This window comes from Vespa crabro, chromosome 2 (genome assembly GCF_910589235.1).
Source record: "Vespa crabro chromosome 2, iyVesCrab1.2, whole genome shotgun sequence".
Classification (NCBI taxonomy): Eukaryota; Metazoa; Arthropoda; class Insecta; order Hymenoptera; family Vespidae; genus Vespa; species Vespa crabro.
The window spans coordinates 5,900,499-5,925,699 of record NC_060956.1 but is presented as its reverse complement, the minus strand read 5'-3'; the positions used below and the strand labels follow the sequence as shown (position 1 = coordinate 5,925,699).

Genomic DNA, 25,201 nt, shown 5'->3' with positions numbered 1-25,201 from the left:
GTACATTGTATACATTATTATAGTATCTTATTTATTATATTAAAACTATCATGCTTTTTATTAGAGAATCCGTCGAAAGTATCGAAAAATCAAATCACTCTCTATTTATTTAGTAATAAATTAATCTCTATTTATTAAGTAATAAATTGTTACAAGTTACTTATCAATATCATAAAATCGCGAAATTCCAGAAATGTACCTTGCAGATCAGCTTAGAATTCAAATAGGATCAATTCAAATTCATTATTTGATTATAAAATATATTATGTTTACAATTTATTTGATACATATCTGGATAACAAAATGAGAGAATAAATATCATATAAAATCAACGGCAAGGACAATCACCGCAAATTACATTGCGTTCAATGTCGTTTAGTCAATATTGAATTCTATTTTTTACAAAGTAAGTGAGAGCAAAAGCGTGAGAGGGAGAGAGAAAAAGAAAGAAAGAGACAGAGAGAGAGAGAGAGAGAGAGAGAGAGAGAGAGAGAGAGAGAGAGAGAGTGGGGAAGAATAAACTCCTGGTCGATAGCTATATAGGCAGCCTAAGGAGCAAACGTTTCAGTGATGATGTCTCTTCTGTCAGGATTTACCCGTTTTTGATGACAGCACGGGATTAGCCTGACTCGGTTGCGACGTAGTCCCTTTTTCAAATGTCCGATCGTCACACGAACGTGCTTCTAGTTAAAATTTTCATATAGACATTATAATTTATAATCTATTTATTAAAAGATCATATAATAAATTTCTTATAGAAATCATTATATAATGTTACAAATTTTAAGATTTGAGATAAACGTCGACAGTGGTTGTTAAGCGATAAAAATTATTGTCTCTATATCTCTTTGTCTTTCTCTCTCTCTCTTTCTCTCTCTCTCTTTATCTCTCTCTCTTAATTTGTGATTACGAGTACATTCCTGTGATATAGATAATAATACAAGAAAATTATCTTATAATAACAGAAGATAAAGTGATCTCGTTGAAGTGTTAAAGCTGAAATTATTGATCGAATTATCGAGAGAATTTTCGTTTTACAAATATGTCGCCTCAAGAAAAACTTGCTACATCAACCGATTTAAATTTAACGGATCATGCCTGTGATACTTTATCTCGGACTTCAAATTCTACTGATAAACATGCAAATCGTAAGAATTCCTCGAAAGATCTTAAAAATCAACTTGCCAATGTGAAGGATCCGAAGGATATGGATTTCGATGATCTTCTACCTTACGTCGGGGAGTTTGGATTATATCAGAAGATTCTCTTCGTTATGATGATACCCTTTGCCTCGTTCGTTGCTTGGGTATATTTCTCTCAAATCTTTCTTACCCTAGTACCGGAAGGACATTGGTGTTGGATACCAGAGTTAGAAAATCTTACCGCCGAAGAAAGGTGAACACCACTAATATAAATTTACTTTTTTTTCCATATCTTAAAATAAATAATTTTGGAGGAACGATATTGATCTCGTTTCTCAAAGCCTTATTTCATTTTTAACAAATAATAAAGTCGGACATTTTAGAAAGCTACTAGGGATAGATAGATCATTACGACAAAGCGTGAATAAATGTTTGAAATCGTGCCAGGAATCCATGCTTTTATGTGCTGTTGCACCGGCAAATTGCGCCATCGGTCATTATCGATAGTTTGCGTTAAACATATATTTCTGTGATATCTTTCTTGACATTTCGGTTTCTCTCATAATTTTATAAAAAACATTCAAAAGAGAACATCACATTTAATATCATCTAAGAATACTTATACATACATATATTTTTCTACTTTCCCAACAAACACTTATAATCATTGACGATCGTTGTTATTTATCTGGCAACACGTACAAACATAGTTAATCTAGATATAATAAAAACGAAAATGTAAACATAAAATTACAAAATTCTTCATTCATGTGTTTATTGTCATTGATAATTAATATCAAGTGATAAAATAAACGTGGAATTTTTTATCATTGCCTACATAATTGAGATGAAATTATTTCTTGGAAATTTTTATTCACGATTTTTAAATACTTCAGAAAGAGAGAAAGAGAGAGAGAGAGAGAGAGAGAGAGAGAGAGAGAGAAAGAGAGAAAGAGAGATCAGGAATCTCGAACAAAAAGACTGAATAATGAAAGATACCGATGAGAGATTTCCGCGGAAAGCAACAATAGATCGAACGTGAATAATTTCCCACGATTAACAAGATATGGATAAGCTGAATTAATCGTTCTAACACGATCAATATATACTTTACGTATACAAAAAAAAGAAATTAAAATAGAAAGAAAGAGTATGTCCTCGTCTTTGTTGTCAAGGGCTAATGGTAAACTAAAAATAAATTTCCAATGTAGTTTTATTATATATGCGTCTTTCTAAATAATTCAAATAAAATGTTATAAATGAAAAATGCATCATTTTACGTATCCACTAAATGCAATGCAACAATGGGATCGTTCATTTAATTCGAATATCTTTTCGAGTATCTCTTTCGCCTATGATACATACATACGCTATACATACGCTATACATACGTGCAAATATGTGCATGCATAACGTTGATTATAAACTGATAAAATCGATAAGGTTACGGTACAAGGCGCATCACAGAATGCATTGAGATGTATAGTAGATTTTCTATTAAAGAGTACCTTCGATATTCTCTCGATAAATATATCACTGTGTAACAATTTATTGCCTCATTAACAAAATAAAAAATAAATTTATCGTTATCATAATAATTTCTGTAATGAAATATATAAAACTCGCTTGATTTTCGATCATACAAAAAGATCTTCATTTTGTCATTTTGTCATCAGCGCGATGATAGCAATTGGATCATGTTCGATAGTATAACTATAATTCATGTAATGTTAGATCGATTGGTCGATATAAGATTTTCCTTTTTTATTTTTTCATTGAGGTATTCACTTCCTTATCTCGTTAATACAATAAAGAAGCGAATTCTTTTCATGGATCAAATGACTTATATTCGATGTCAAACTTTGCCGTATTCCGTTTCATTTAAATTCTTGGAAAAAGTATTATTTACACATCGATTTATTACGATCGTTTCATTCGCGTGTAACTTTAATTAGCGTAATATTTCTTTTTAAAATGTAGCGAAAGTGTGTATGCGAGAGAGATTTTTTGACGAGTTAATAAATAGATCAGAACGATCAACTGAATGTATCGATCGATCGATCGAAGAAAAAGAAAGAAAAAAAAAGAAAAAAATGGAAAATTGATCAGTCTTGATCTCTTGTACTTTTCTTTTTCTGTTAATCACTTTCAATAACAATGAATCAGCTAAATGTTTTTTGACATTTAATCATCTGAACATTTAAACTTTTTCTATCGTCGATTCATGTTTAATCATACTTGGTCAAAGAATTAGCATCTAATTAAGTAGCCACTTCATATAACAATGTATTCAGGCTTTCGTCCTTCCTTCTTTATTCAATAAGTTCTTTTCTATTTCTTTCGATAAATCACTTGATAACGAGTTTGCCATACTTTTCCTCTATTTAAAACGTCTTTGTATCTGTTTTTTTTTTTAGTTTGAATTATTAAATCCAAAGGCTGTAGTTCCGCACAATGACGTAAATGTAATAAACAAATAGTGTGACGCAATATAGCAATAAGTTTCGAGAATTATGAAACACTACTTCCTATTGTTTTACTCATGTTAATTATTAAATTATTTCCAAGAGAATAATTGAGAAACATACGAACTTAATAATTATCTTTGATAAATCTATGAAGAGAGATTTTTTATTTTCAGAACAAACATATAATCTGATATAGTTCCTGTAAAATCTTCTATCTGTCTCTTTTCATTTTTTTCTTCTTTCTTTTCTTTTCTTTTTTTTTTTATATATCGATATTCTTTTAAACTTTTTACACCCCGACGAACATCCATTATTACGCCGGTAGAAACGGGAAAGTATCTATTAAAGGTACGACACCTGCGCGTTCGACCATAGAAAGTGTCGAAAGACATTGTCGAGGCCTTCACTGGCTATAATTCCATTGACCTCGCCTTAACTCCACGTTAACTAACAAGTTGGATGCAAGTTTTCCACAAAATTTTTTATCTTACAATACGAATAACTTGTTCATTAAATAATAACGTTTATTTGCACTTGCAATCTACTTCTTTATTTTTATTTTGCAATGCATATAATAAACGTACCATACAAATATTGTATATATACTCGTACCTATATATGCATATATCGAACGTATTCTAGCGAAAGTTTTTCAACAAACGTACCTGTTTCTAATGATCTTTAATTAAGTTGTTATCTTGTATCCGTTAATTTTCAAGATGACATTAATCGAGTATAAATATAACATAATATGATTTTTAATGCGTGAATCGCGGTCGCAGCAGAACGATTCGCAGGAATGTAACGATCTTGTGTAATGATCTTGTGTAGTTGCGCAAATCGTGTGATCGATTCATCGATCTCTCGTCTCCAAGTATTGAACAATTTGCAAGAAACGAGCTAAGAAAACTTGCAAGCACATGTGAAAAAGATTGATAAACTACGATGTACATACATAATATATTTAAACATATTTACAAAGGTATAAACAGAAAAACAAATGAATTATGCAACTGGAAATTTCTGACGAATCTGTTGATTAAAAAGAATACAATCACATTGACGTAGTGATAAATACATTGTTTCAAAAGATCTTGTTATTTTCCATACTTTGTAATAGAGATTACGTCTTTATGTTTTCACAAAAATCACTAATTATTTTTTTATATATAATTCATTTATTTAAAAATTTTTTTTCTTAATAAGCTCTTTATTTTCCATGTGCATACATTAAGATACTTATCCTCATATCATATTACCATTGCGTATTAGTGTGTACGGGTAAAAGACAGATTAGATTCTTTGTTTTTATACATACACACACATAGAGAATTGTAATGATCCTATTAGAATTTATCGAGAACAATCTATTTTTTTCTAAATCGTTAAGCTTACGTGTAATCTAACTTTTATAAATATACGTATATCGAGTTTCTAATCTACAGGATATTTACAGATTTTTAATGAATTGAAGAAAAAAGAATAAATATTTAATCATCCTTACAAAAAAGAAAGGGAAAAAATATATATTTGATTTCTTTTAAATCAGTCTTTCTCTTGAAAAAAATGTTCTTATTTAAAAATAAAATGATCGAATCGGAGAGATCACCCTATATATAAGCAATCCAATCCTCCTATAACACTTTACTCTGAGAACACTTTCGAAATATAATATGATAGAAAAAAAAATTGCAAAATATCCTTCTACAATAAGGTGTAAAAATTGCATAAATAATTGCAAAATAATACACACACTGTATTTTACTAAGTATTGCACAAAGCAAAGAAGATGTGTAGAAGTATAATGCAATGATTGGTTCGATGAATAATGTACGAATTATAGGTTTGCTTATATATCATATTATATGAACTCATTAAGATAAAAATTCATTTGATACTTTCAGAATCGCATTGGCAATACCACCTGAAGGCGAAGGCTATTCAAAGTGTATCATGTACGATACTAATTACACTGAAATCCTGTCGAAAGGAATAAAGGTCAGCGATCCAACGTGGTCAATAAAAAAGTGTCAGCATGGTTGGGAATTTAACTACACGGACATTCCCTATTCAACTATAGCAACCGAGGTTAGATATTTCAAAGATATTAACTGGAAGATTGATGTTGATCGACGTAAGCAATATTTTTTCTTTTTTTTTTTGCCCTTCGGCATACGCGAAACATTTAGAAAGCTGTCATGACCATTCATGGAATGTAATTAACATAATCAAGGGCGTTTTTGATATCATGAATATCACGATGGCCATGTAGAATTCCTTTAAGAGATCGAAAGGATTGAAAAGTATATAAGGATTTAATAGCATAGATACTTGATCTATTAGAAAGTAATTATTTGCTAAAAATAGTTCTTTCATTTATAAATAATCCATGTTTTTATGATATAAATCATCTCTCAAACTCTGAAATTTTTTTTTGCATCACACAGTGTATCGTTTATTCTCTATTCTATAAATTATACTGAATACAATATATTTTTTATTATAGTTTGAATGGGTTTGTGATGACAGTGCTTTACCAAATACAGCCCAGAGCATCTTCTTCGTTGGTGCCATTTTTGGTGGATTGATATTTGGATGGATCGCCGATCGATTTGGACGAGTACCAGCGTTGGTTGGAGCAAATATTACTGGCTTTTTATCAGGTGTTGCCACGATCTTTGCCGGAAATTTCTGGGAATTTGCTGTGTGTCGTTTCTTCTTTGGTTTTGCTTTCGACAATTGTTTTACAATGATGTATATATTAGGTAGGTAATTACAATCGTGTAGAAAAAAAATCCTAATTATTTTTATCTTATACCTAATCGTTTTTTTATCTTCCATGCTATAGTCTTGGAATATGTCGGACCGAAATGGCGTACATTTGTTGCTAACATGTCGATAGCGATTTTCTTTACTTTCGCATCTTGCATCTTACCTTGGATCGCTTATTTCTTGGCTGACTGGAAACTGACATGCTTGGCAACGTCCGTTCCCCTAATTTTAGCTGTAGTATCACCATGGTTAATACCGGAAAGTGCAAGATGGTTAGTCAGTCAAGGACGAATAGATAAAGCCATAGGGATCTTGAGAAAGTTCGAACGGATTAATGGTACAAAGGTTCCCGATGATATTTACAAACAATTCCAAGTATGATTTTTATTTTATTTTAAAATGCATATCGTAAGATTTGAACGGGTTCTTATATATTGAACGCCATTTGTAGGAAACCTGTGCTAAAATACGTAAAGAAGAGGAAACTGATAAATCTTATTCCGTGTTGGATCTATTTAAAAGTCCACGGCTACGTAAGATAACGATCTTGTTCATCGTGATTTGGTAAGATTATCGAAAAGATCTAGAATTCATTTTAAATGGTCAAATTTCGATTCTCAAAATGAATAATTTGAAATAATTCGAGCAATAAATTCGAATTCTCATATGTATCTTTTAACAATCTTTGGATAATTACAGAATTCTACTTCGCTCGGCGAATTATATGTAGAATGACGTTATATTTGTCGAATCTTTGATCGAAGGATGGCGATTTCTCTGGTCTTCGATGGTCACGTGAGGAATGTCGACAATCTTGGTCTAAACGTTTTCATCACGTTCACCGTTGCTGCAGCAACCGAATTACCAGCTGATACTTTCTTGACACTGGTCCTTGACAGATGGGGTAGAAGATGGTTAGCCTGCGGTTCAATGGTGATATCTGGAATCTTCAGTATCTGGGCTTGTGCTGTTTCAAATAGTGAGTTATATTTTTATAACTTTCATTTACATATTTTTTCAACTATCAATTCGTTTTTTTCTTTTCTTTCAGATATTTACTCTGCTACTCTGGCTATATGTGGAAGATTTTGGGTAAACATTTCCTACAATATAGGTTTGCAATATGCGGCTGAAGTTCTGCCAACTGTAGTACGTGCTCAAGGAGTCGCTCTAATTCACATAATGGGATACGTCGCTAGTATTTTAGCACCCTTTGTAGTTTATTTGAATATCATCTCTTCGATCCTTCCATTATTACTCTTAGGTATCTTTGGAATTATAGGAGGTCTTTTGACTCTCTTCCTGCCAGAAACATTAGACAAAGATCTGCCACAGACTTTAGAAGATGGTGAGAATTTTGGTTTGAATCAAAAAATGTGGGATGTACCTTGCTTCTCGAAGTAAGTATACACAAACATTCAACGAATGTTGATAATATATTTTTTTATAATTATTTTCTTTCGTTTTATTCTAGAAAATTGCAAGACAAAGAACCTCCGGCACCTGAAATATTCCGATCATTTGGCAGAACTAGCGCGAGAATTTCGATGAGAGCATCTCTTCGTGGTGAAGTGATGCGAAGTAATCTAATTCATAGATCTAGCATGAAATCACAAAAGAATACAAGTCCAACAGTGGAAATGGCAAAATTATAGCGTACAAAGTCAATGTCTTTCGTTTGACTTCTGAAAATTGTGATATCAAAAATTATTGAAGTCGTTTTAAAGCTTCGATAATACTGGCCAAAAAACGAATCAAGTGATACGATATGATATTCGTGAAAAAATGACGAGTATAAAAATAAAGGTTTTTAGACAAAAAAAAATATCCATCGAGAACTAAAGAAATTTGATAAATAAATATATTATAAATATATACTACATATATACTATATATATATATATATTTATTTATTTATTCATTTGCATTTACACATCTTGAAGTCATTATATCATCATTCATTTATAATTAGTAGAATTTGTTGTTCTTGATTTATTAATCAAATATTTAATGCATAAACATGACGTAAAAAATATTTTAAAATATTCCATTAAATAACAAATAGCACGTATATATACTATCAATCGAAATTAAATCGTACTGTGAAATATTATCACATCATTTATTTCATTAAAAAAAAAGAAATACTCATTAGGTATACTATGCTAAATAAATTACGATACTGTATAATTCTATCATTAGTGTTTGAATACATATCAGTACTCTTAGATCAAAACCAAGAATTTAATATAACTTGTCATTTAATTTACTATTGATATAAAAAAAAAATATTATAATATATAATAATGTAATAGTATTTAAAAATTATTTGTATATTACTTATTACTCTCACTATAAGAATATACTATATACAAACTAATAGTAACTTTAAATATTTTTATGGAAGCCCTCAGGATATATTTAGAATTTTACTTTTAAAGTAAACTTACTCTAAATTTTGTTTCATATTATTGATTATATCTGCTTAATTTTAACTATTTAATAGTTAATTCCTTAAATTTCCTATACATACATATTTAATATCAGTAAAATCGTCAATACCATGACTAGACCCTTCCCTTCCTAATCCTGATTCCTTTACACCTCCAAATGCAGCTTCCGCGCACGAAATTAATCCTTCATTTACACCCACCATACCAACTTCCATCTTCCTTGCTACTCTAAACACTTGTGATATATCTTGCGAATAAAAATATCCAGCTAATCCCACAGGAGTATCATTGGCTTTTTTCAAAACATCTTCTTCATTATGGAATTTATTAATAACAGCCACAGGACCAAATATTTCTTTATTATATATTTTCATATCTTTAGTAACGTCTGTGAGCAATGTAGGAGCATAAAATAAAGGACCCAATTCAGGTAATGGTTTGCCACCACAATGTACTTTAGCTCCCTTACAGACTGCATCTTGAACTAAATCATCTACCATTTTCAATTGACTATCCTTAATAAGAGGCCCATGAGTGATACCTTCTTTACTACCATCACCCATTTTAATTTCACTTTTAATTTTAACCAAATATTTTTCAATAAATTTATCAAATATTTCTGCTTGTACAAAAAATCTGTTGGCAGAAACACAAGTCTGACCTGTGTTACGGAACTTACTAGCCATTGCTCCCGCTACAGCTGCATCCAAATCAGCACTATTAAAGACAATATATGGTGCATTACCTCCAAGTTCAAGACTAAGACGCTTCATGGTTCCTGCACACTGTTGATATAAAATTTTTCCAACACCCGTAGACCCAGTAAATGAAACAACTCTTATTGCAGGATTATCACAAAGTTCCTTGCCAACTGCTGCAGAATTTTTTATACTTGTTGTAACTACATTAAAAGTACCAGCAGGAAAACCTGCTTTTTCTGCAAGATCAGCTAATGCTAGTGCAGTAAGTGGTGTATCCTCGGATGGTTTAACAACACAAGTACATCCAGCAGCAAAAGCAGCACCAGCTTTTCGGGTAATCATTGCATGAGGAAAATTCCATGGTGTAATTAAAGCAGATACTCCAACCGGTTGTCTTAATAAAAGTAATTCTCTGTTACGTACTGGAGTTTGAAGAACTTCTCCATTAATGCGTCTTGCTTCTTCAGAAAACCATTCGATAAAAGAATTTCCATATTTAATTTCTCCTCTAGATTCTGCCAATGATTTACCATTTTCTTTAGTCAAAATTTTAGCTAAATCTTCTGAATGTTTAACCATAAGATTATACCAGTTTCTTAATAAATCGCTTCTCTCTTTTGCTGTTGTAGATTTGAATGTTTCAAATGCCTTAGATGCTGCATTAATAGCTATTCGAGTATCTTCTGCATTCATATCAGGAACATTTTTAATGACAGATTTATCAACTGGATTTTGAACAGGAAACGTCTGACAACTGTTTGCTCCTAACCACTTGCCGTCAATATAAGCCAGATCTCTTAATAAATGTAATCCACGGCTAGCAATATTTGCATGCAACTTTACTCCTTCTTTTAACGACTGCATGATAATAACAGGCATTTCGATCTGTTGATAATATAATAAAAAACTTGCAAAGGTACATGTAATAAAAGAATACTTGTAAGAGCAATATCGGCATATTCTAACAAATAATTATTCTAAATTATTTATAAACTGACATATAATAAAATATATTATAAAATCTATATATTTAAATTACTATCAATGTCACTTACCTCTAAATTCAAATAAACAACTATTTAATAATTTGTTATGTTTGAATCCTTATGATATGATAATAAAATGATCTTTTATAAATGATTCTTTTACGCGATTCTAACAAAGCCGTAGGGCTACGTCAACGTTTAAATATCCATCAATTGTGAATATTAACGTGACAAATTGACCTTATATAATATAACGTGGTTCTTTTTAAGTACTTTGACATTAATCCCCTTTCATTCCGATTCTGAGATAATGGCGATGATGTCGCTGACAACCGTTGTTCTTCAGTCAATAATAAAACCGGTGTCGAGACGTATTTGTTTGGTTAAGTCTCGTGTATATAAAAATTGAAAAACATATGCGAGAGCACAAAGCATGAGTAGCAATACAAAGAGAACTATCTACGTAGGTATGAGAATGATTGTTAAACATATAAATTTAATGATAATGGATAAAATGATAAATATATATGATAACAACTTGACTAACCTCCTTGGAAATTTGTAATCAAAATGAGTTTATGATTGTTGACTATATTTATATAAGTACGTTGTTATCTTACATAGGTGGTTTAGCAGAAGAAGTAGATGAAAAAGTACTGCATGCTGCATTTATACCATTTGGAGAAATAATTGATGTGCAAATACCATTAGATTATGAATCTGAGAAACATAGGGGATTCGCATTTATTGAGTTTGAAACTGCTGAAGATGCAGCAGCAGCAATAGATAATATGGTATATTTATAAATTATAATAAATTGTAATATTTCATATATAGTATGATATCCTTTGAGTACAATGAAAAATAAATTTGTGAACATACATTGTAAATGTCATTACATTTTCTAAATGGCTTATTGATAACATATTGATTTAATAATACAAGATTGATAGATTATATCAAAATTTATCAATATTGATTGACAGAATGATTCAGAGTTATTTGGACGGACAATAAGAGTAAATATTGCTAAGCCTCAAAAGATAAAGGAAGGTTCGTCAAAACCAGTATGGGCAGATGATGCTTGGCTGCAAGAACATGCGGGTGAAACTCTTAAAACGGATGAAAATTCAAAAACTGATGATGCATCTCAATCGAAAAAACCTAAAAAAAATCCACAGGTTTACTTTGATATCAACATTGGAAAGCAAGAATTAGGTAGAATTATTATGATGCTAAGAGCAGATATTGTACCAAAAACTGCAGAAAACTTTCGTGCACTTTGTACTCATGAAAAAGGTTATGGATATCAAGGCAGTACTTTTCACAGGATTATTCCAGATTTTGTATCCTTTTCCTCTTTTAATTTTTTAAATTACAAAATTTTGATAAATATAAGAACGCACGCATGGATCCTTAACAATTGTGTAATAGATGTGTCAAGGAGGAGATTTTACTAATAATGACGGGACTGGTGGAAAATCGATATACGGAAATAAGTTCGAGGATGAAAACTTTGAATTAAAACACACAGGACCAGGTACTTTGTCAATGGCAAATTCAGGGTCAAATACAAATGGATCGCAATTTTTTCTTTGTACAGCACGCACAGATTGGTTAGATGGTAAACATGTAGTTTTTGGTCACGTTCTTAGTGGTTTAGATGTTTTGAAAAAAATGGAAAAGTATGGAACAAAGTCAGGTACCACAACTCAAAAGATTGTTATATCAGCTTGTGGCGAATTGACATGATAATAAAACATAAATAATATTTTTAAAAGTAGTTTATACCACATTAAAAATTATTAAATATGTTAATTATTATCCTGTTACCATTATAATTCCTAAATATTCTTTTTCTCAAGATAAACTTTTTCTAAGAAACTGCAATAATCCATTTTCGATAAGATATTAACATTTCGATATTTATATTTCGCGCGCAAAGATAATTTGTGCTCTCAGTGATAAATAAGGACATCTATGAAACTGATTTATCTTTATATTATCATTTTACTTAGATAATTATATGATTTAATTTTTGTAATTATTATAAAAAGAAATTTGTCTAACTTTTTCAACGAAAATTATTCACATTGAATTCATTAATAAATTATTTGTTAATAATTAATGATAAATATAATGATTTATAATTAATTATGAATATCGATTAATGAATAAATTAATATTTTATCACTGAAATAATACAAATATTTATGAAATTACGTAACATAAATATTATGTTACATCAACGTAAGTATAATTATATTTTCTTTTATTTATATTTGATATATGATCCTAATAAATTGTATTTTAACTTTGTGATAAATTTATGCTAATGAAAAGTTATTATGATTATTGATTTCACAATAGTGTCGTATTTCTGTACAATTTTACGAGTGGCTGTGGGTCGAAATATGCGATATTTTGGAAATAACTCACAGGTAAAGTGCAAACGATTGGAAAAAAAAGTTGCAATCGTTACAGCATCTACAAATGGGTGATTATTATTTCATTTATTTAATATGAATATAAAGACATGTGCAATTTCCAATCAAAATAGAATGTTATATAATCAAACAATACTATTAGAATTAGCAAGTTAATATCTTCTTATAGAATAGGATATTCTATAGCCAAACGTTTAGCTCAGGAAGGTGCCAAAGTTATGATCTGTAGTAGAAAAGAATCTAATGTAAAAAAAGCTCTGGATGAATTACTTCAAGAAGGTTTATCTGTTGCTGGTACTGTTTGTCATGTAGGAAAAGCTGAAGAAAGAAAAAAACTATTTGATGAAGTATATTGCAAAAATTTATATATACAATATTATATAAATTATTATATAAATTATTAAGAACAAATAACAAAAATGTTTTAGACAATATCTGTATTCGGAGGTCTGGATATTTTGGTTTCTAATGCAGCAGTAAATCCACAAGTTGGACCAGTTCTAGAAAGTGAAGAGGAAGTGTGGGATAAAATATTTGATATTAATGTTAAATGTACATATTTACTTATGAAAGAATCTTTGCCTCTTTTAAAAAAGAGTAAATTACCATCAATAATTATTATATCATCTATAACAGGATATCAACCATTTAATGTATGTATTTTTATCATACATTAATCAAAGTACTATTATTGTTTATAAATTAATATAGAATACAATCTAATTATAAATTATATCATTGCCAATATTCAGTTTTATACAATTTCAGCTTTTTGGAGTTTATTCGGTTAGTAAAACAGCATTGTTAGGACTTTGTAAAGCTGCTGCTGAAAATTTATCTACATATGGAATTCGTGTCAATTGCATAGCCCCTGGTATTATCGAAACCAAATTCTCAGAGCCAGTATGTTTTTATAATTTGTTTATATTTCTATATCCACAAAGAAGAAAATTAATCTTTAATATTTTACAGTTGCACAAATCTGAATCAATAAAAGCAGCTACTATAGAAAAAATTCCACTTGGAAGAATTGGAAAACCAGATGAGATTGGTGGCATTGCTGCCTTTTTAGCAAGTGATGATGCATCATATATTACTGGAGAAACAATTATTGCTAGTGGTGGGATGCAGTCAAGACTTTGAAGATAAAGCAAGATATAAATAATTTCTATGTATCTATTTATTTGAATAAGTAAAACTATCAAATGTAATTGATACTTTTTTATATACACATTTTATATACATTTGTATACATTTTATATATTTTTGTTGTATAAGGTATTAAAATAAAATATTGGGTATTTAATATATATCTATCTATTTATATGATTAGTTTCTAGGCATATGATTGAATATGAAAATAAAAGTGCATATTTCCAATCTATTTTAAAAGTACATATGTATGTACATATGTTGAAAATCTAACAAAAAATAAATTGTACAAAAAAGTTTAAAATATTTTATACAATTTCTTTTTTTATTATGCGAATAACATATATTCAATAAAATATATTAGTATCTAACAGTATCATAAAGTTAAAAATAAACAAAGCTTCTATAGTTGACAGAATTATACTACGAAGTCATTGCATCAAATTTAACAATTTTTTAATTTTTATTAATATGCTACTACTTAAAAGATTATCTTCATATTATTTATAATAATTCAAACCTTTTCTTGATCTTTTATTTTATTTAAAAATATTTCAAAGTGCCTTTGTAGATCTTGAAGATTTATAAAAATATCTTCTTTACAAACTTCTCTTTCGTTTATAGATTTTTGTTCATGACTGATTAAAAGTGCATTCCATTGTGCATTTTTTGCACCAAGATAATCGTTATCTATCATATCGCCTATATGTATAGCCTCTTGAGGTACGATGTCTACTTTTTGATCTTTATTTGCTAATCGTAGAGCTTCAACGAATATTGATACGTCCGGCTTCTCCTTGCCAAAATTGTATGATGTTAATAGAAAGGAAAAAAACGGTCTAATCTTGAGATCAATTAGAATTGGTTCCAATCTCTCATCAAAATTGGATATCACTCCTAAAACAATTCTGTATTTACGAAGGCATTCGAGTAATTCGATTGTCCCTGGATACATATGCCAGCATTTACTTGTGCTGTAACATTCTATCAAGGTATTTGCAACCTAAAAATTGTTAACATAAAAGGCGTAAATAATACAATCATTAACAAATTTCGTAACAACAATAATTATAATATATATTAATTATATATATTAACATATATTAATATATGTTAATTAAATTAACATTTTTTAAATGTTTATTTCCATTAGTAAAGAAGATTAGTTTTCATTTCACGACAATGGCAAATTTTTCCTTTGATTACAAATTGATGTGAATCAACAATATCATCGATACTATTTTTCGATAGATAAAAGAATATTATATTTGTATTAATATTAATAAATAATATCAACGAAACGTATTTTCAGTATTCTCTTAATATACGATCCAATACAAAAACGTATTATTTTTTATCACGTAAGTTATAATCTAAATCATTGTAAGTATTTTAAATATAAACTGCGCAAAATGATGCAAGATGCAATTTTTATCTCTCTAGCCGTTTTCTTTTGTTTTTATATATAAAAGCTTAAAGATAACGCATTAACATACTAATGTCAAATTTTCACCTGGTCAAGAGTTTCAGAAGGAATATTCTTGTTTTGATCTTTAAATACATTGTAAACGATCGTTCTCCACCAATTTTCCCATCCAAGGCCGGTATATTTTCCATATATGGGATGTTCAACAGCAAGACGCCGAAAATTGTATTTAAAACTTTGCGCCAATTGACGAGGTTCGATTGATAAACCATATTTACGTCCGACCTCAATATAATGTTCTTCTAACTTCGTCATTAATAATGTTCCAGTTACATCGAAAGTTATTAATCTTGGTTTCAAATATTTCATCATATTGTAATAATATTATTAGAATGTGTAGGAACCACCTTGATTTGGACAGAAAGAAAGGGGGAAAAAGTTATAACATCAAAGAAATGGCTTTACTTCCTTTAACTGCTGTCGATACAATGAAAATATAAAAGTACGAAAATTTGTCTGAATATGAGCATTGTTCTAAAATAATCAATTGATTTATATTAAACAATATGTACAGATAAATTAAAAATCATGTTATGTTCAGAGACTAACCTATTTTTTTATCAATTGTTATCGTACTCATATCTAAATAGCAAAATCAATTAAAGAAAAAGTTATATAAAAGAAAATCTTTCGTCATTGTACTCGCTACGACATAAAATGCATCTGAATGCATGGTTATCCGAGCTCAAAATAACATGACAATACTGCCATCTGTATATAATACCGAAAATAAGAATTTAAACACGTCGTAGACGAATCATAAGTATAGATGAATTCATTCATTGAAATTGGAAGAATATAATACGAGTTTTAAACGAAGTATAATCATTAATCACTATGATACACATTGATCATTTATAAAATTATATATAAATTATAAAGGATGTAATATAAAATACTATATATTTAAAAATTGTTCATAAATATAATGCACATATTATATCTTTCTCCTTGTAAAGTTACATATTGATTAAGATTATCAGATAATCTTTTAGCTCCATATAAAATATTTTTGTTTACTATTGCTTACTAACTCAAGATAATTATGGATAAATATAAAATTACTCACTTTTGATAATGATATTATGGATTATTATTTTACAAGATGTAATTATTTCATAACAAGAATTTCAATAATAGTTCCTCATATTTACTCATTGTTATTAAAATCTAGAATTTACATGTACATAAAGATAAACTGATTTTTTCAAGATAAATATACGATATTGTGAGATAAAAAAAAATTTATAAAAATTATAAATATATTCTATATATATATATATATATATGTATATAATATCTCGTATTGATTGTGTGAAGTGATAAACGAAAATATGTTTCTCTGTGAACAAAGAAACGACAATTTACGTTTATTATTCACGCTATTTAAATTTTATTTAATATATATTATCTAGTATAAATTTTCTTATAAATTCTCGTAATAACTTTCTCTTCTACGTTCTATTTCCTACTGCCCGTTTCTCTTCCAAATCTTAACGGTTCGATTTGTAGGTAACAAAAAGAATTTATAAATAACAAAGGACAATGGAAGGGCGGGCCATGAGACGCGCGGCAAATCTACCTGAAGAAAATATACTTTCTTTACATCTCCCTCCTCCCCCAGAATAAAATTCCTACAATTTTTAGTCCTCGTCTCCATCTTCTGATATCGGAAGTAGTTTTGTTATGTGGAAGAATCCGGTTTCTTGTTTTCGTTTTCCTGTTTTTATTTCGTATATAGATTCTGAGATTTTTTTTATTATCTGGAAAGGGCCAATTCTCAATTCGTCTAATTTCTTTCTATTCAACCTATTGCCATCTTCTATATATACCAGATCTTCTGTGTTAAACTGGTGATTCTTTCTATTCTTGTTAAATATCTTCTTGTTATATTCATGTGATTTTTTTGTTCTTTCTAGAGCTAATTCTTTATCTCTTATCCAATTTTCTTTATTATTTTTTCTTTTTATTTCTTCGGGTAAAATGCTGGTGTTTGTGCCATCTAACAAATATTTAGGTTTAAAGCCGGTTACTGTATGCTCTGTTTCATTATATTTATCCAAACATTCTTTAGCGATCGTTGTCCAAGCTCTTTTTTTTCCTTTCTCGTTTATCTTCCATCTTATTTTGTTTACTAGGGTCTGATTCAGTCTCTCGTTCAGACCGTTGGAGAAAGGCGCATTGACAGCCGTAAAAATCAGTTTCGTGTCATTTTTTATGAGGAATTCCTTAAATTCTCTTGAGTTTATTCCCGTGTATTGATCTGCGAGTATTACTCCTATTTTGTCGGTTTTTAGTACTTTATTTATCAGCTTGATAAAATCCGTTGCACTCTGGGTTTTTGATGTTATCATAAACGCGTATTTTGTAAAATGGTCCAGCAGTAGGTGGAGGTATCTTTTTGTCAATCTTTGTCCTCCGAAGCCTCCAATGGTATCTATTGACATGATTTCGAACGGTTTCGTTAAGGACTATAAGATTCTTCAATTAATTTATTTTCTAATAGTTTTGCCACTTGATTTTCTATCTCCTTTTTATCCTCTATAGTGCATCTATATGGTCTCTTACTGTAGTATTTATCAACCAGTAAGTCTATTCGAGCTTCGTAGTCCGAAACGGTGCCTACATCATATTTGTTTTTTGAAAATATAAAATTATACTTTTCTATAAGTTTTTTTATCCTTGTTTTTTTTTGTATTGTCCAAGTGATTCAGATCCGATCTAAATTCGTCTTCATTCACATGTTCGTTAAAATTTATTTTAACTTCTTTTATTTCTCTCTTTCTATCCAATGTATTTATATTTTTTTTTGTTTGTGTTTCTCTCTTTTGAGATATCTGTAAGTTTTTATCCTGAGTTAGTTTGAATTTCTTTATCATATCTAACCCAATAATGAAATCTTCAAAGTCATTTTTTTCTACAATAAATACATCAACGTATTCCTCTCTATCGAAAATTTTTTCTTTAATGGTTGCCAAACCTTTTGTTTGTTTCACACCATTGACCGTCTTTAAAAATATTTTATTTTTATCTTTTGTCTCTTTTTTTATATTTTGACTAGTCTCGAATTTATTAGAGAGACTTGGGAACCTGGGGTCATATGTTCCATTTAACTCTAACTTCTCTTCTAATACTATCTTTACTTTGATCAATGGTGTGGTTATTCGTTTTTTTGTTCCTTGCATAGGTCCACTTCTATCATTGAATTGCTTCCATTTATTCTGGTTTCCTTTCTATTTTCCTTTTTGAACCAACAGGAGTCCTCTGAATGATATCTAATGCCTTTGTTTAGTTTTTCACAATTCTTACACGGTTTCTTTTCTTCAAATTTTTTTTTGTAAAACTGTTCTTATTTACTAGATTTTCACATTTTTTTATTTGTTGTAGTAATTCTGTTGAGTTTTGACAATTTTCTCTGTCTATTTTATCTCTTATGAATTCTGGTAATCTTGCTGCTATAAGCATTATCAGGGTCTTTGTACAGATATTGTTGTTCACATCCAGTAGTACTTTTTTTTTCCTCATAGCGTACTCCATTAGTGAACCTTCTTTATATCTGTAGGATATAGCGTATATACTTCTACTCCATCCCATGTCTGTAAATGATTTCAAGAATCTCTGTTTCCATTCGTTCCAACCAGCCTCTATTGTTAACGCTGTTAGTGTTGCTGAGTGCCTAAACATGTCCTGTCAAGAAATAATCTTAGAATTTCAATTTTTGTGTTATCTTTTTTAATTTCGAATCTTTGACATTCTTTTTTAAATGTCTCCAACCATTGTTCTGCATTTGAGTGTCTATATCCAAATTTTTCGATCATGAATTTTTCCGATATACTCTTTAAATCTATTTGGTATTCTTTCTTCTGTGTGGGTTCTATTATGTTTGTTTTTACCATTTCTTCTAGATATAGATCATTAAACATTATATTGCCATTTTCATCAAAATACGTACTGTCCATTTCCCGTGTGCATTTAATCCATATTTTTCTTTTTTGGCCTCTTTGATTGAGGCTTTTTTCCATTCTCTTATAGTTTTTTGTTTTTGTTAGTTCGCTGTGGTTACTTACAAATTTTTCATTTTCTGGCAACATATATTTTTCATTATCCTCAGTTGTGATAGAGGTTATGACAATCACGTTTGTCTTTCTGTCGCTCGGTGATGCCACACATTTAAATGCAAATTTTAATTTTCTTTTCATTATAAACCAAAAATTGTCGTTTTATAATATCTCGTATTGATTGTGTGAGGTGATAAACGAAAATATGTTTCTCTGTGAACAAAGTAATAAATCTTTATTTGTTAATTAATACTTAATTGCTAATTAGTCTTACCTGTAAACAAAGAAACGACAATTTACGTTTATTATTCACGCTATTTAAATTTTATTTAATATATATTATCTAGTGTAAATTTCCTTATAAACTCTCATGCTAAGTTTCTCTTCTACGTTCTATTTCTTACTGCCCGTTTCTCTTCCAAATCTTAACGGCCCCATTTGTAGGTAACAAAAAGGATGTGTAAATAACAAAGGACAATGGAAGGGCGGGCCATGAGACGCGCGGCAAATCTACTTGAAGAAAGTATACTTTCTTTACATGTATATTTGTATGCAACATATATTTTATTTATTCAGCTATGAAATTTGGTATCTCACAGACTTCTTACATATATATACATATATATATATACATATATATACATCATATATATACATATATATACATATATATACATCATATATATACATATATATACATCATATATATACATATATAATATATATACATATATATATATTCATCTATATAATACAAATTCATTACTTTAATAAGAAACTTACTGATTTGTCGATTTTGTTAAAAAACAAAATATGTACTTATTTTTACAACATATCTACAATACTAAGAATATGGTTCTTAACATTTAAATCTTGTTGCAATGAGACTAATTGACACAAATTTGAGTTTGGGTAATGTATGTCGACAAGCATATCGGCACAATGTTACTTTGCATTAATCATATTATTATTATTATTATTATCATTATTATTATTATTATTTTTATTATTTTTATTATTATTATTATTATTATTATTATTATTATTATTATTATTATTATTATTCTAATTTGTATGATCGATGAATTCTTACAAATAATCTTTTTATTACAATCTTGTACATGGTCTAAGTATCTGTGTGTGTGTGTGTGTGTGTGTGTGTGTGTGTGTGTACATGTATATATATATATATATATATATGTAACCATAATCTTTTCAATTATATACACTTTTTATCATAAAATCAATGAGAGTGGTAATTGCAAAGATACTTTTATGATTGTAATCAATTGATTAATTATATATTATTTATGTGTGTGTGTGTGTGTGCGCGCATATATATATATACATACACACACAAATATATAATAATCATTATATAAACAGAATAATCATTGTAATTATGGAATATTAATTACGGCAGTCATTGTCTATTATTATTAGAATTTCATAGCATATTCATAAATGTTACAATATTTACCTACATCTAACAGTTTTGTGTAAATTAGAGTTATCTGCTAAATACATCGATCAGTCTCAGAATCGTACTTAATATTGATGTTTTCTGATGTTAACAAGTAGCACAATGATGAAAAAGTCATCGTATAACTAGAACATCTTGCGAGATCGAATGCCTCCTAGCATATATTTACATACATATTCATCCCTGCCATAATGTATTCAAAAAATTCTATATCCTCTTCCTCATCTAATATAAAAGACAATTCGTTCGTAATATAAATGCATATTATGAAAAACCTGTTTCTTTAATAACAAGAATCAGAAGGACGAACACTGATCTTAAGTATATGTATATATATGTGTATGTGTTTGTGTATGCATATGTATATGTATATACATATATATATATAAATTTGTAAGCAAGATAGAGAAAATTTTGTATGTTTCTAGTTGCACCACGTTATTCTAAGTAAACATTATATTTAATATCATAGTGCATTAGGGTAATTGATTCATAGTAGAAACTTGCAAGATTTATGCAAAATCTCTTTTACATATTATAATTATTAATATTATTTTAAATCAGGTTTCTAAACTATCAGTCTATTAGAGATTTTTATCATATATATAGGATTAATTATAATATTTTAAAATTGTTATCAAAATCTCTTTTATCTTTGAAAATTTTAGAAACCTGATATGGCAGTTAATTTAAAAAATTACAATCTTGCATGATTCTTGATAAAAGGTACTTGTTTGGAATCTGCCAGGTCACACCATAAGAGAGAATATTTGAACTCCTTACATCAGTCATATTTGTAGACATTTTATCAATGGCTACAATGTGAAAAATATGATTAAGGATTTGTTTAGCATATTTTGCCAAAATTAATACACATACAATTATACTATCAATATCATTAATATAAATCATATTGCTGTTTTTATATGATAAAAATCTTAATTATAGTATAAACATTGGTTTCGATTAATTAAAATAAAAATGCACACATATTTCTTTGACATAAGAATAATATAAATATCTGATTAAATCTTAGACTTAATATTATATAAGCACAACCTTGTCATCTGTTCTGTTTCATTGTAGATTGTTCTAAAGAAATTTTATAGTAATGTTTAATCAATTATTTTGAAATTAATCAAATTGCTGTTAAAGTATATGCATATATTAATTTTATCTTCATATTCATGAGAAATATCATTTTATTATGTGACAATAATAGTTAGTAGCACATAAAATGGACTCCTCTAAATTCTGCATAATGTTCATCAATAAACTTTTGGTTTAACATTTTCTCTTTTCAAAAACACGCTTTTAAATATATAATATATCGTATGTATCACCCAATCATATTTCTTCGAACACATGCTACTCAACCTAACTATTCTGGTATCCATTAATCCATGACTCTCTCTCTCTCTCTTATATATATATATATATATATATATATATAAGTATAGTTTTCTTAGAAAATAATGAATTATTAATTTCAATTTACAAGATAATCAAAAATAAATAATTCCTAGAATATTGCGAACAGATTGACCTGGAAAATGTGATAATTAATATTTTCTTTTCTATCAATATACACACAAAAAATGTAGCATAAAAAGCAAAGATAATCTGTATAAAAATATATAATTTTGTATAGCAAGGAATATTATATTGCAATAAATTTGACTTAAAAAATAAATAAATTAAACAATTACTTTTTCTCTCTAGAAGGAAGGATCATTGCACAAATTAAAGATTTGATAAATAATTAATGATAATATGAATTGTACGATTTTTATAGAATACTTATATGAATAATTAGTTTTTATTATGAATAAATTATAAACATAATTCCATAGTGTGATATCAAGATTTTTCATTTTATTTAACCAATATGATCCGTCCTTTTTACTATTATAAATCTTAAATTATAATGTTAGTTACAGGGGAAATTAATATTCACAATAAAGAGATCATAGACTCTCCTAGTCAATATAAATGTATAATGAAAATTTGTCAAAAGGCAAGGCAAGCTTCTTACATCGTCTTTTAACAAATCATATATATTCAATATTTATCTTCATACAAATAATCTTTTTTCCTTATTCATAGTAAATTCACTTAAGCCAGATGGGCAGTGCATAATATTATATAAAAATTTGTATATTAACTCTTTTCTTTTCTAGTAGTTGCTGGCATGAGTATCTCATTGATCGAAATTATTTAATCTAAGGTTCTTATCTTTTACTTATATTTCATATGCACAACATATAGGAATATATGTGAATGCAATACAATAAGACAACCTGTGTAGAGTTCATTTTCTGAACAACTTACCTAGATGGAAAAGAGTTGAACCATGCTTTTAATTTCTTGTCAAATGGACCTAAAGTATGATAGTAGATCATAAATTTCACAAACTTTATTTATATTTCTAATAGTTGTTATCAGATTCAAAAGGTTGCTATCAGCCAGTTATATTAAAATTTAGTAACATACTTGAATCTAGACAAAATTAGCAATATATATTGCACATATAAAATGCTCAGCCCTTGTCCACGTGGACCAAGTTTTAAAGTTCATTAAAAATATCTATGAAAATGCAAAATCGTTTATGTATGTATTATAAAATGCACTGCTATCTTAAATAAGAGTTCTGTAGATTGAGAGATATTTTTTAATATGTTTTTAATTAAAAATTCAAAAGGATATTAAAAAAGAAATAAGAAAGCCTTTTGCGATCGTACATGGACTTTCCTAATAAAATACATATCTCTTATCAGAAAATTTTTTGTGCATGAAACATGTATGATTCAAATAAGATCTGGAGAATAATCACAATAATCTGTTTTCAACAGGTACATTAGTTTGTGTTATCTTTCTGTAACGTGTCCATTTCTGAAATCTAGGAACTACCAGCCTTTATTTATTTATTATTATACTTAAATTTCGTATCAAATTGATTCAGCCCATTCCTATTTTGTGTCTTCATTGCTCATCTCAAAATATCTTAATTAAATTTGCTGGTCCAGTTCGCCAATCTGATTGCCATATTCTTAACCAATTTTCGTCCCTAGTAATACTGCCTAAATATATCATCATAGTGATATGATAAGTTTATCAAACTTCAGATATTTTATTAAAAATTTAATTTGTATATTATTGCTCTAAGTGGATCAGGATAATATTACCTGAACACATCATTGGATTCCTTAATTTTAACGTCATGGAGTTTTGCACAGACAGTTTCAAATGCATCTGGTACAATGTCAACATTAGATCCTAGTTAATATGAATTACTTTTCAGAATTTTTGGACCCGAACATTTAAAGATTGATTGGCATTTTGGGACATCCACATAAGTATTCACATATACGATTGCAAAGATTGGCCCAGAAAACTGAAGCTGTGGATGGATAAACTTTTATATTACATAGTACTCTTATAAATGCATAATCCAGAGATGTAATAAACTGCCATCTGCTGTCTTGCTGAGTTAATACTTATATTCTCGCAATATTTTTATAACGATACTTAAATGCATACAGTTTATTAAATTTGGAGAAAGATTGATAACCTTCCAAAAATTTATCAAATTTATGAAAGGTTAGCAATTATAAGATATGGCAGTTTATAACATACTTTATATATGCTATAAACGATGGTCAATAAAAACTTTATGATCTTATTCGATTGTTCTCTTTTTTTACAACTACTTGAAAAGTGTAAAGTGAATTTTAACATTACTCATATAAAGTCAGTATCATACATAGTTACAAATACTTTTATCAACTTTATCAACGAGTAGGAATAAAAATTCTTTATATTTCTTTTTTTTTTTCTTTTTTTTTTCAAAGAGCACTACTTATCTAATGCATGTCATAACAATTACCCTAGTTAAGAAATCAGTTATCCCCATTCATAACATTATAAACTCTTCAATTGTATTTAATATAAAGTTTTAAACACATCCTTCCATAGCCTTTGTTGTCTGGGCAATGATGGTAGCATGTTTAAAAAATAAGTTTGTGTCATAACATATATATCTACCTATATAAG

At 28.6% G+C, this 25,201-nt stretch overlaps 6 protein-coding genes across 12 annotated transcripts in view; 3 read left to right on the top strand and 3 right to left on the bottom strand.

The window, feature by feature from the left end:
* The first annotated feature begins 537 nt into the window (after positions 1 to 537).
* Positions 538 to 8,207, top strand: LOC124432924 (organic cation transporter protein). Its single transcript, XM_046982263.1, has 8 exons — positions 538 to 1,395; positions 5,515 to 5,698; positions 6,117 to 6,375; positions 6,459 to 6,757; positions 6,834 to 6,946; positions 7,147 to 7,361; positions 7,434 to 7,782; positions 7,857 to 8,207. The coding sequence occupies exons 1-8, from the start codon at positions 1,043 to 1,045 to the stop codon at positions 8,035 to 8,037; spliced, it is 1,953 nt and encodes a 650-aa protein (XP_046838219.1). The 5' UTR covers positions 538 to 1,042; the 3' UTR covers positions 8,038 to 8,207.
* A 265-nt stretch (positions 8,208 to 8,472) lies between these two features.
* Positions 8,473 to 11,196, bottom strand: LOC124432926 (succinate-semialdehyde dehydrogenase [NADP(+)] GabD). Of its 2 annotated transcripts, none has more exons than XM_046982266.1 (2): positions 11,070 to 11,196; positions 8,473 to 10,421 (listed from the first exon to the last, which is right to left on the bottom strand). In XM_046982266.1, exon 2 carries the CDS (start codon positions 10,413 to 10,415, stop codon positions 8,889 to 8,891), a length of 1,527 nt encoding a protein of 508 aa, XP_046838222.1. In that variant the 5' UTR covers positions 10,416 to 10,421; positions 11,070 to 11,196; the 3' UTR covers positions 8,473 to 8,888. The 2 variants fall into 2 exon arrangements, with proteins under 2 accessions (XP_046838222.1, XP_046838221.1); XM_046982265.1 differs by lacking the exon at positions 11,070 to 11,196 and adding an exon at positions 10,592 to 10,733.
* LOC124432927 (peptidyl-prolyl cis-trans isomerase E) lies at positions 10,848 to 12,324 on the top strand. Its single transcript, XM_046982267.1, has 4 exons — positions 10,848 to 10,989; positions 11,147 to 11,316; positions 11,509 to 11,868; positions 11,957 to 12,324. The coding sequence occupies exons 1-4, from the start codon at positions 10,956 to 10,958 to the stop codon at positions 12,272 to 12,274; spliced, it is 882 nt and encodes a 293-aa protein (XP_046838223.1). The 5' UTR covers positions 10,848 to 10,955; the 3' UTR covers positions 12,275 to 12,324.
* A 378-nt stretch (positions 12,325 to 12,702) lies between these two features.
* Positions 12,703 to 14,194, top strand: LOC124432928 (dehydrogenase/reductase SDR family member 4-like). Its single transcript, XM_046982269.1, has 6 exons — positions 12,703 to 12,772; positions 12,893 to 13,019; positions 13,139 to 13,316; positions 13,398 to 13,622; positions 13,738 to 13,872; positions 13,942 to 14,194. Exons 1-6 carry the CDS (start codon positions 12,736 to 12,738, stop codon positions 14,110 to 14,112), a joined length of 873 nt encoding a protein of 290 aa, XP_046838225.1. The 5' UTR covers positions 12,703 to 12,735; the 3' UTR covers positions 14,113 to 14,194.
* A 283-nt stretch (positions 14,195 to 14,477) lies between these two features.
* LOC124433056 (rhythmically expressed gene 2 protein-like) lies at positions 14,478 to 16,303 on the bottom strand. The gene is made up of 3 exons (XM_046982586.1): positions 16,157 to 16,303; positions 15,635 to 15,954; positions 14,478 to 15,124 (listed from the first exon to the last, which is right to left on the bottom strand). Exons 2-3 carry the CDS (start codon positions 15,917 to 15,919, stop codon positions 14,636 to 14,638), a joined length of 774 nt encoding a protein of 257 aa, XP_046838542.1. The 5' UTR covers positions 15,920 to 15,954; positions 16,157 to 16,303; the 3' UTR covers positions 14,478 to 14,635.
* An 8,548-nt stretch (positions 16,304 to 24,851) lies between these two features.
* LOC124433054 (SIN3-HDAC complex-associated factor) overlaps positions 24,852 to 25,201 on the bottom strand; it is a 7,274-nt gene continuing 6,924 nt past the window's right edge. For all 6 annotated transcript variants that reach the window (XM_046982582.1, XM_046982584.1, XM_046982579.1 and 3 more), the window contains one exon: positions 24,852 to 25,201. This exon is cut by the window's right edge and continues 666 nt beyond it. The gene's annotated coding sequence lies outside the window, so the exon portion shown is untranslated.

What these genes read in the sequence shown, in the direction of transcription:
- LOC124432924 (XM_046982263.1), top strand. Translation starts at nt 1,043, where the DNA reads ATGTCGCCTCAAGAAAAACTTGCTACATCAACCGATTTAAATTTAACG. An exon ending in AATCTTACCGCCGAAGAAAG is followed by an intron (nt 1,396 to 5,514) that starts GTGAACACCACT and finishes TGATACTTTCAG; the next exon opens with AATCGCATTGGCAATACCAC. An exon ending in GGCTTGTGCTGTTTCAAATA is followed by an intron (nt 7,362 to 7,433) that starts GTGAGTTATATT and finishes CTTTTCTTTCAG; the next exon opens with ATATTTACTCTGCTACTCTG.
- LOC124432926 (XM_046982266.1), bottom strand. Translation starts at nt 10,415, where the DNA reads ATGCCTGTTATTATCATGCAGTCGTTAAAAGAAGGAGTAAAGTTGCAT.
- LOC124432927 (XM_046982267.1), top strand. Translation starts at nt 10,956, where the DNA reads ATGAGTAGCAATACAAAGAGAACTATCTACGTAG. An exon ending in AAAGAGAACTATCTACGTAG is followed by an intron (nt 10,990 to 11,146) that starts GTATGAGAATGA and finishes TATCTTACATAG; the next exon opens with GTGGTTTAGCAGAAGAAGTA. An exon ending in ACAGGATTATTCCAGATTTT is followed by an intron (nt 11,869 to 11,956) that starts GTATCCTTTTCC and finishes ATTGTGTAATAG; the next exon opens with ATGTGTCAAGGAGGAGATTT.
- LOC124432928 (XM_046982269.1), top strand. Translation starts at nt 12,736, where the DNA reads ATGAAATTACGTAACATAAATATTATGTTACATCAAC. An exon ending in AAATATTATGTTACATCAAC is followed by an intron (nt 12,773 to 12,892) that starts GTAAGTATAATT and finishes ATTTCACAATAG; the next exon opens with TGTCGTATTTCTGTACAATT. An exon ending in AAACCAAATTCTCAGAGCCA is followed by an intron (nt 13,873 to 13,941) that starts GTATGTTTTTAT and finishes AATATTTTACAG; the next exon opens with TTGCACAAATCTGAATCAAT.
- LOC124433056 (XM_046982586.1), bottom strand. Translation starts at nt 15,919, where the DNA reads ATGATGAAATATTTGAAACCAAGATTAATAACTTTCGATGTAACTGGA. An exon ending in CTTCTGAAACTCTTGACCAG is followed by an intron (nt 15,125 to 15,634) that starts GTGAAAATTTGA and finishes AACAATTTTTAG; the next exon opens with GTTGCAAATACCTTGATAGA.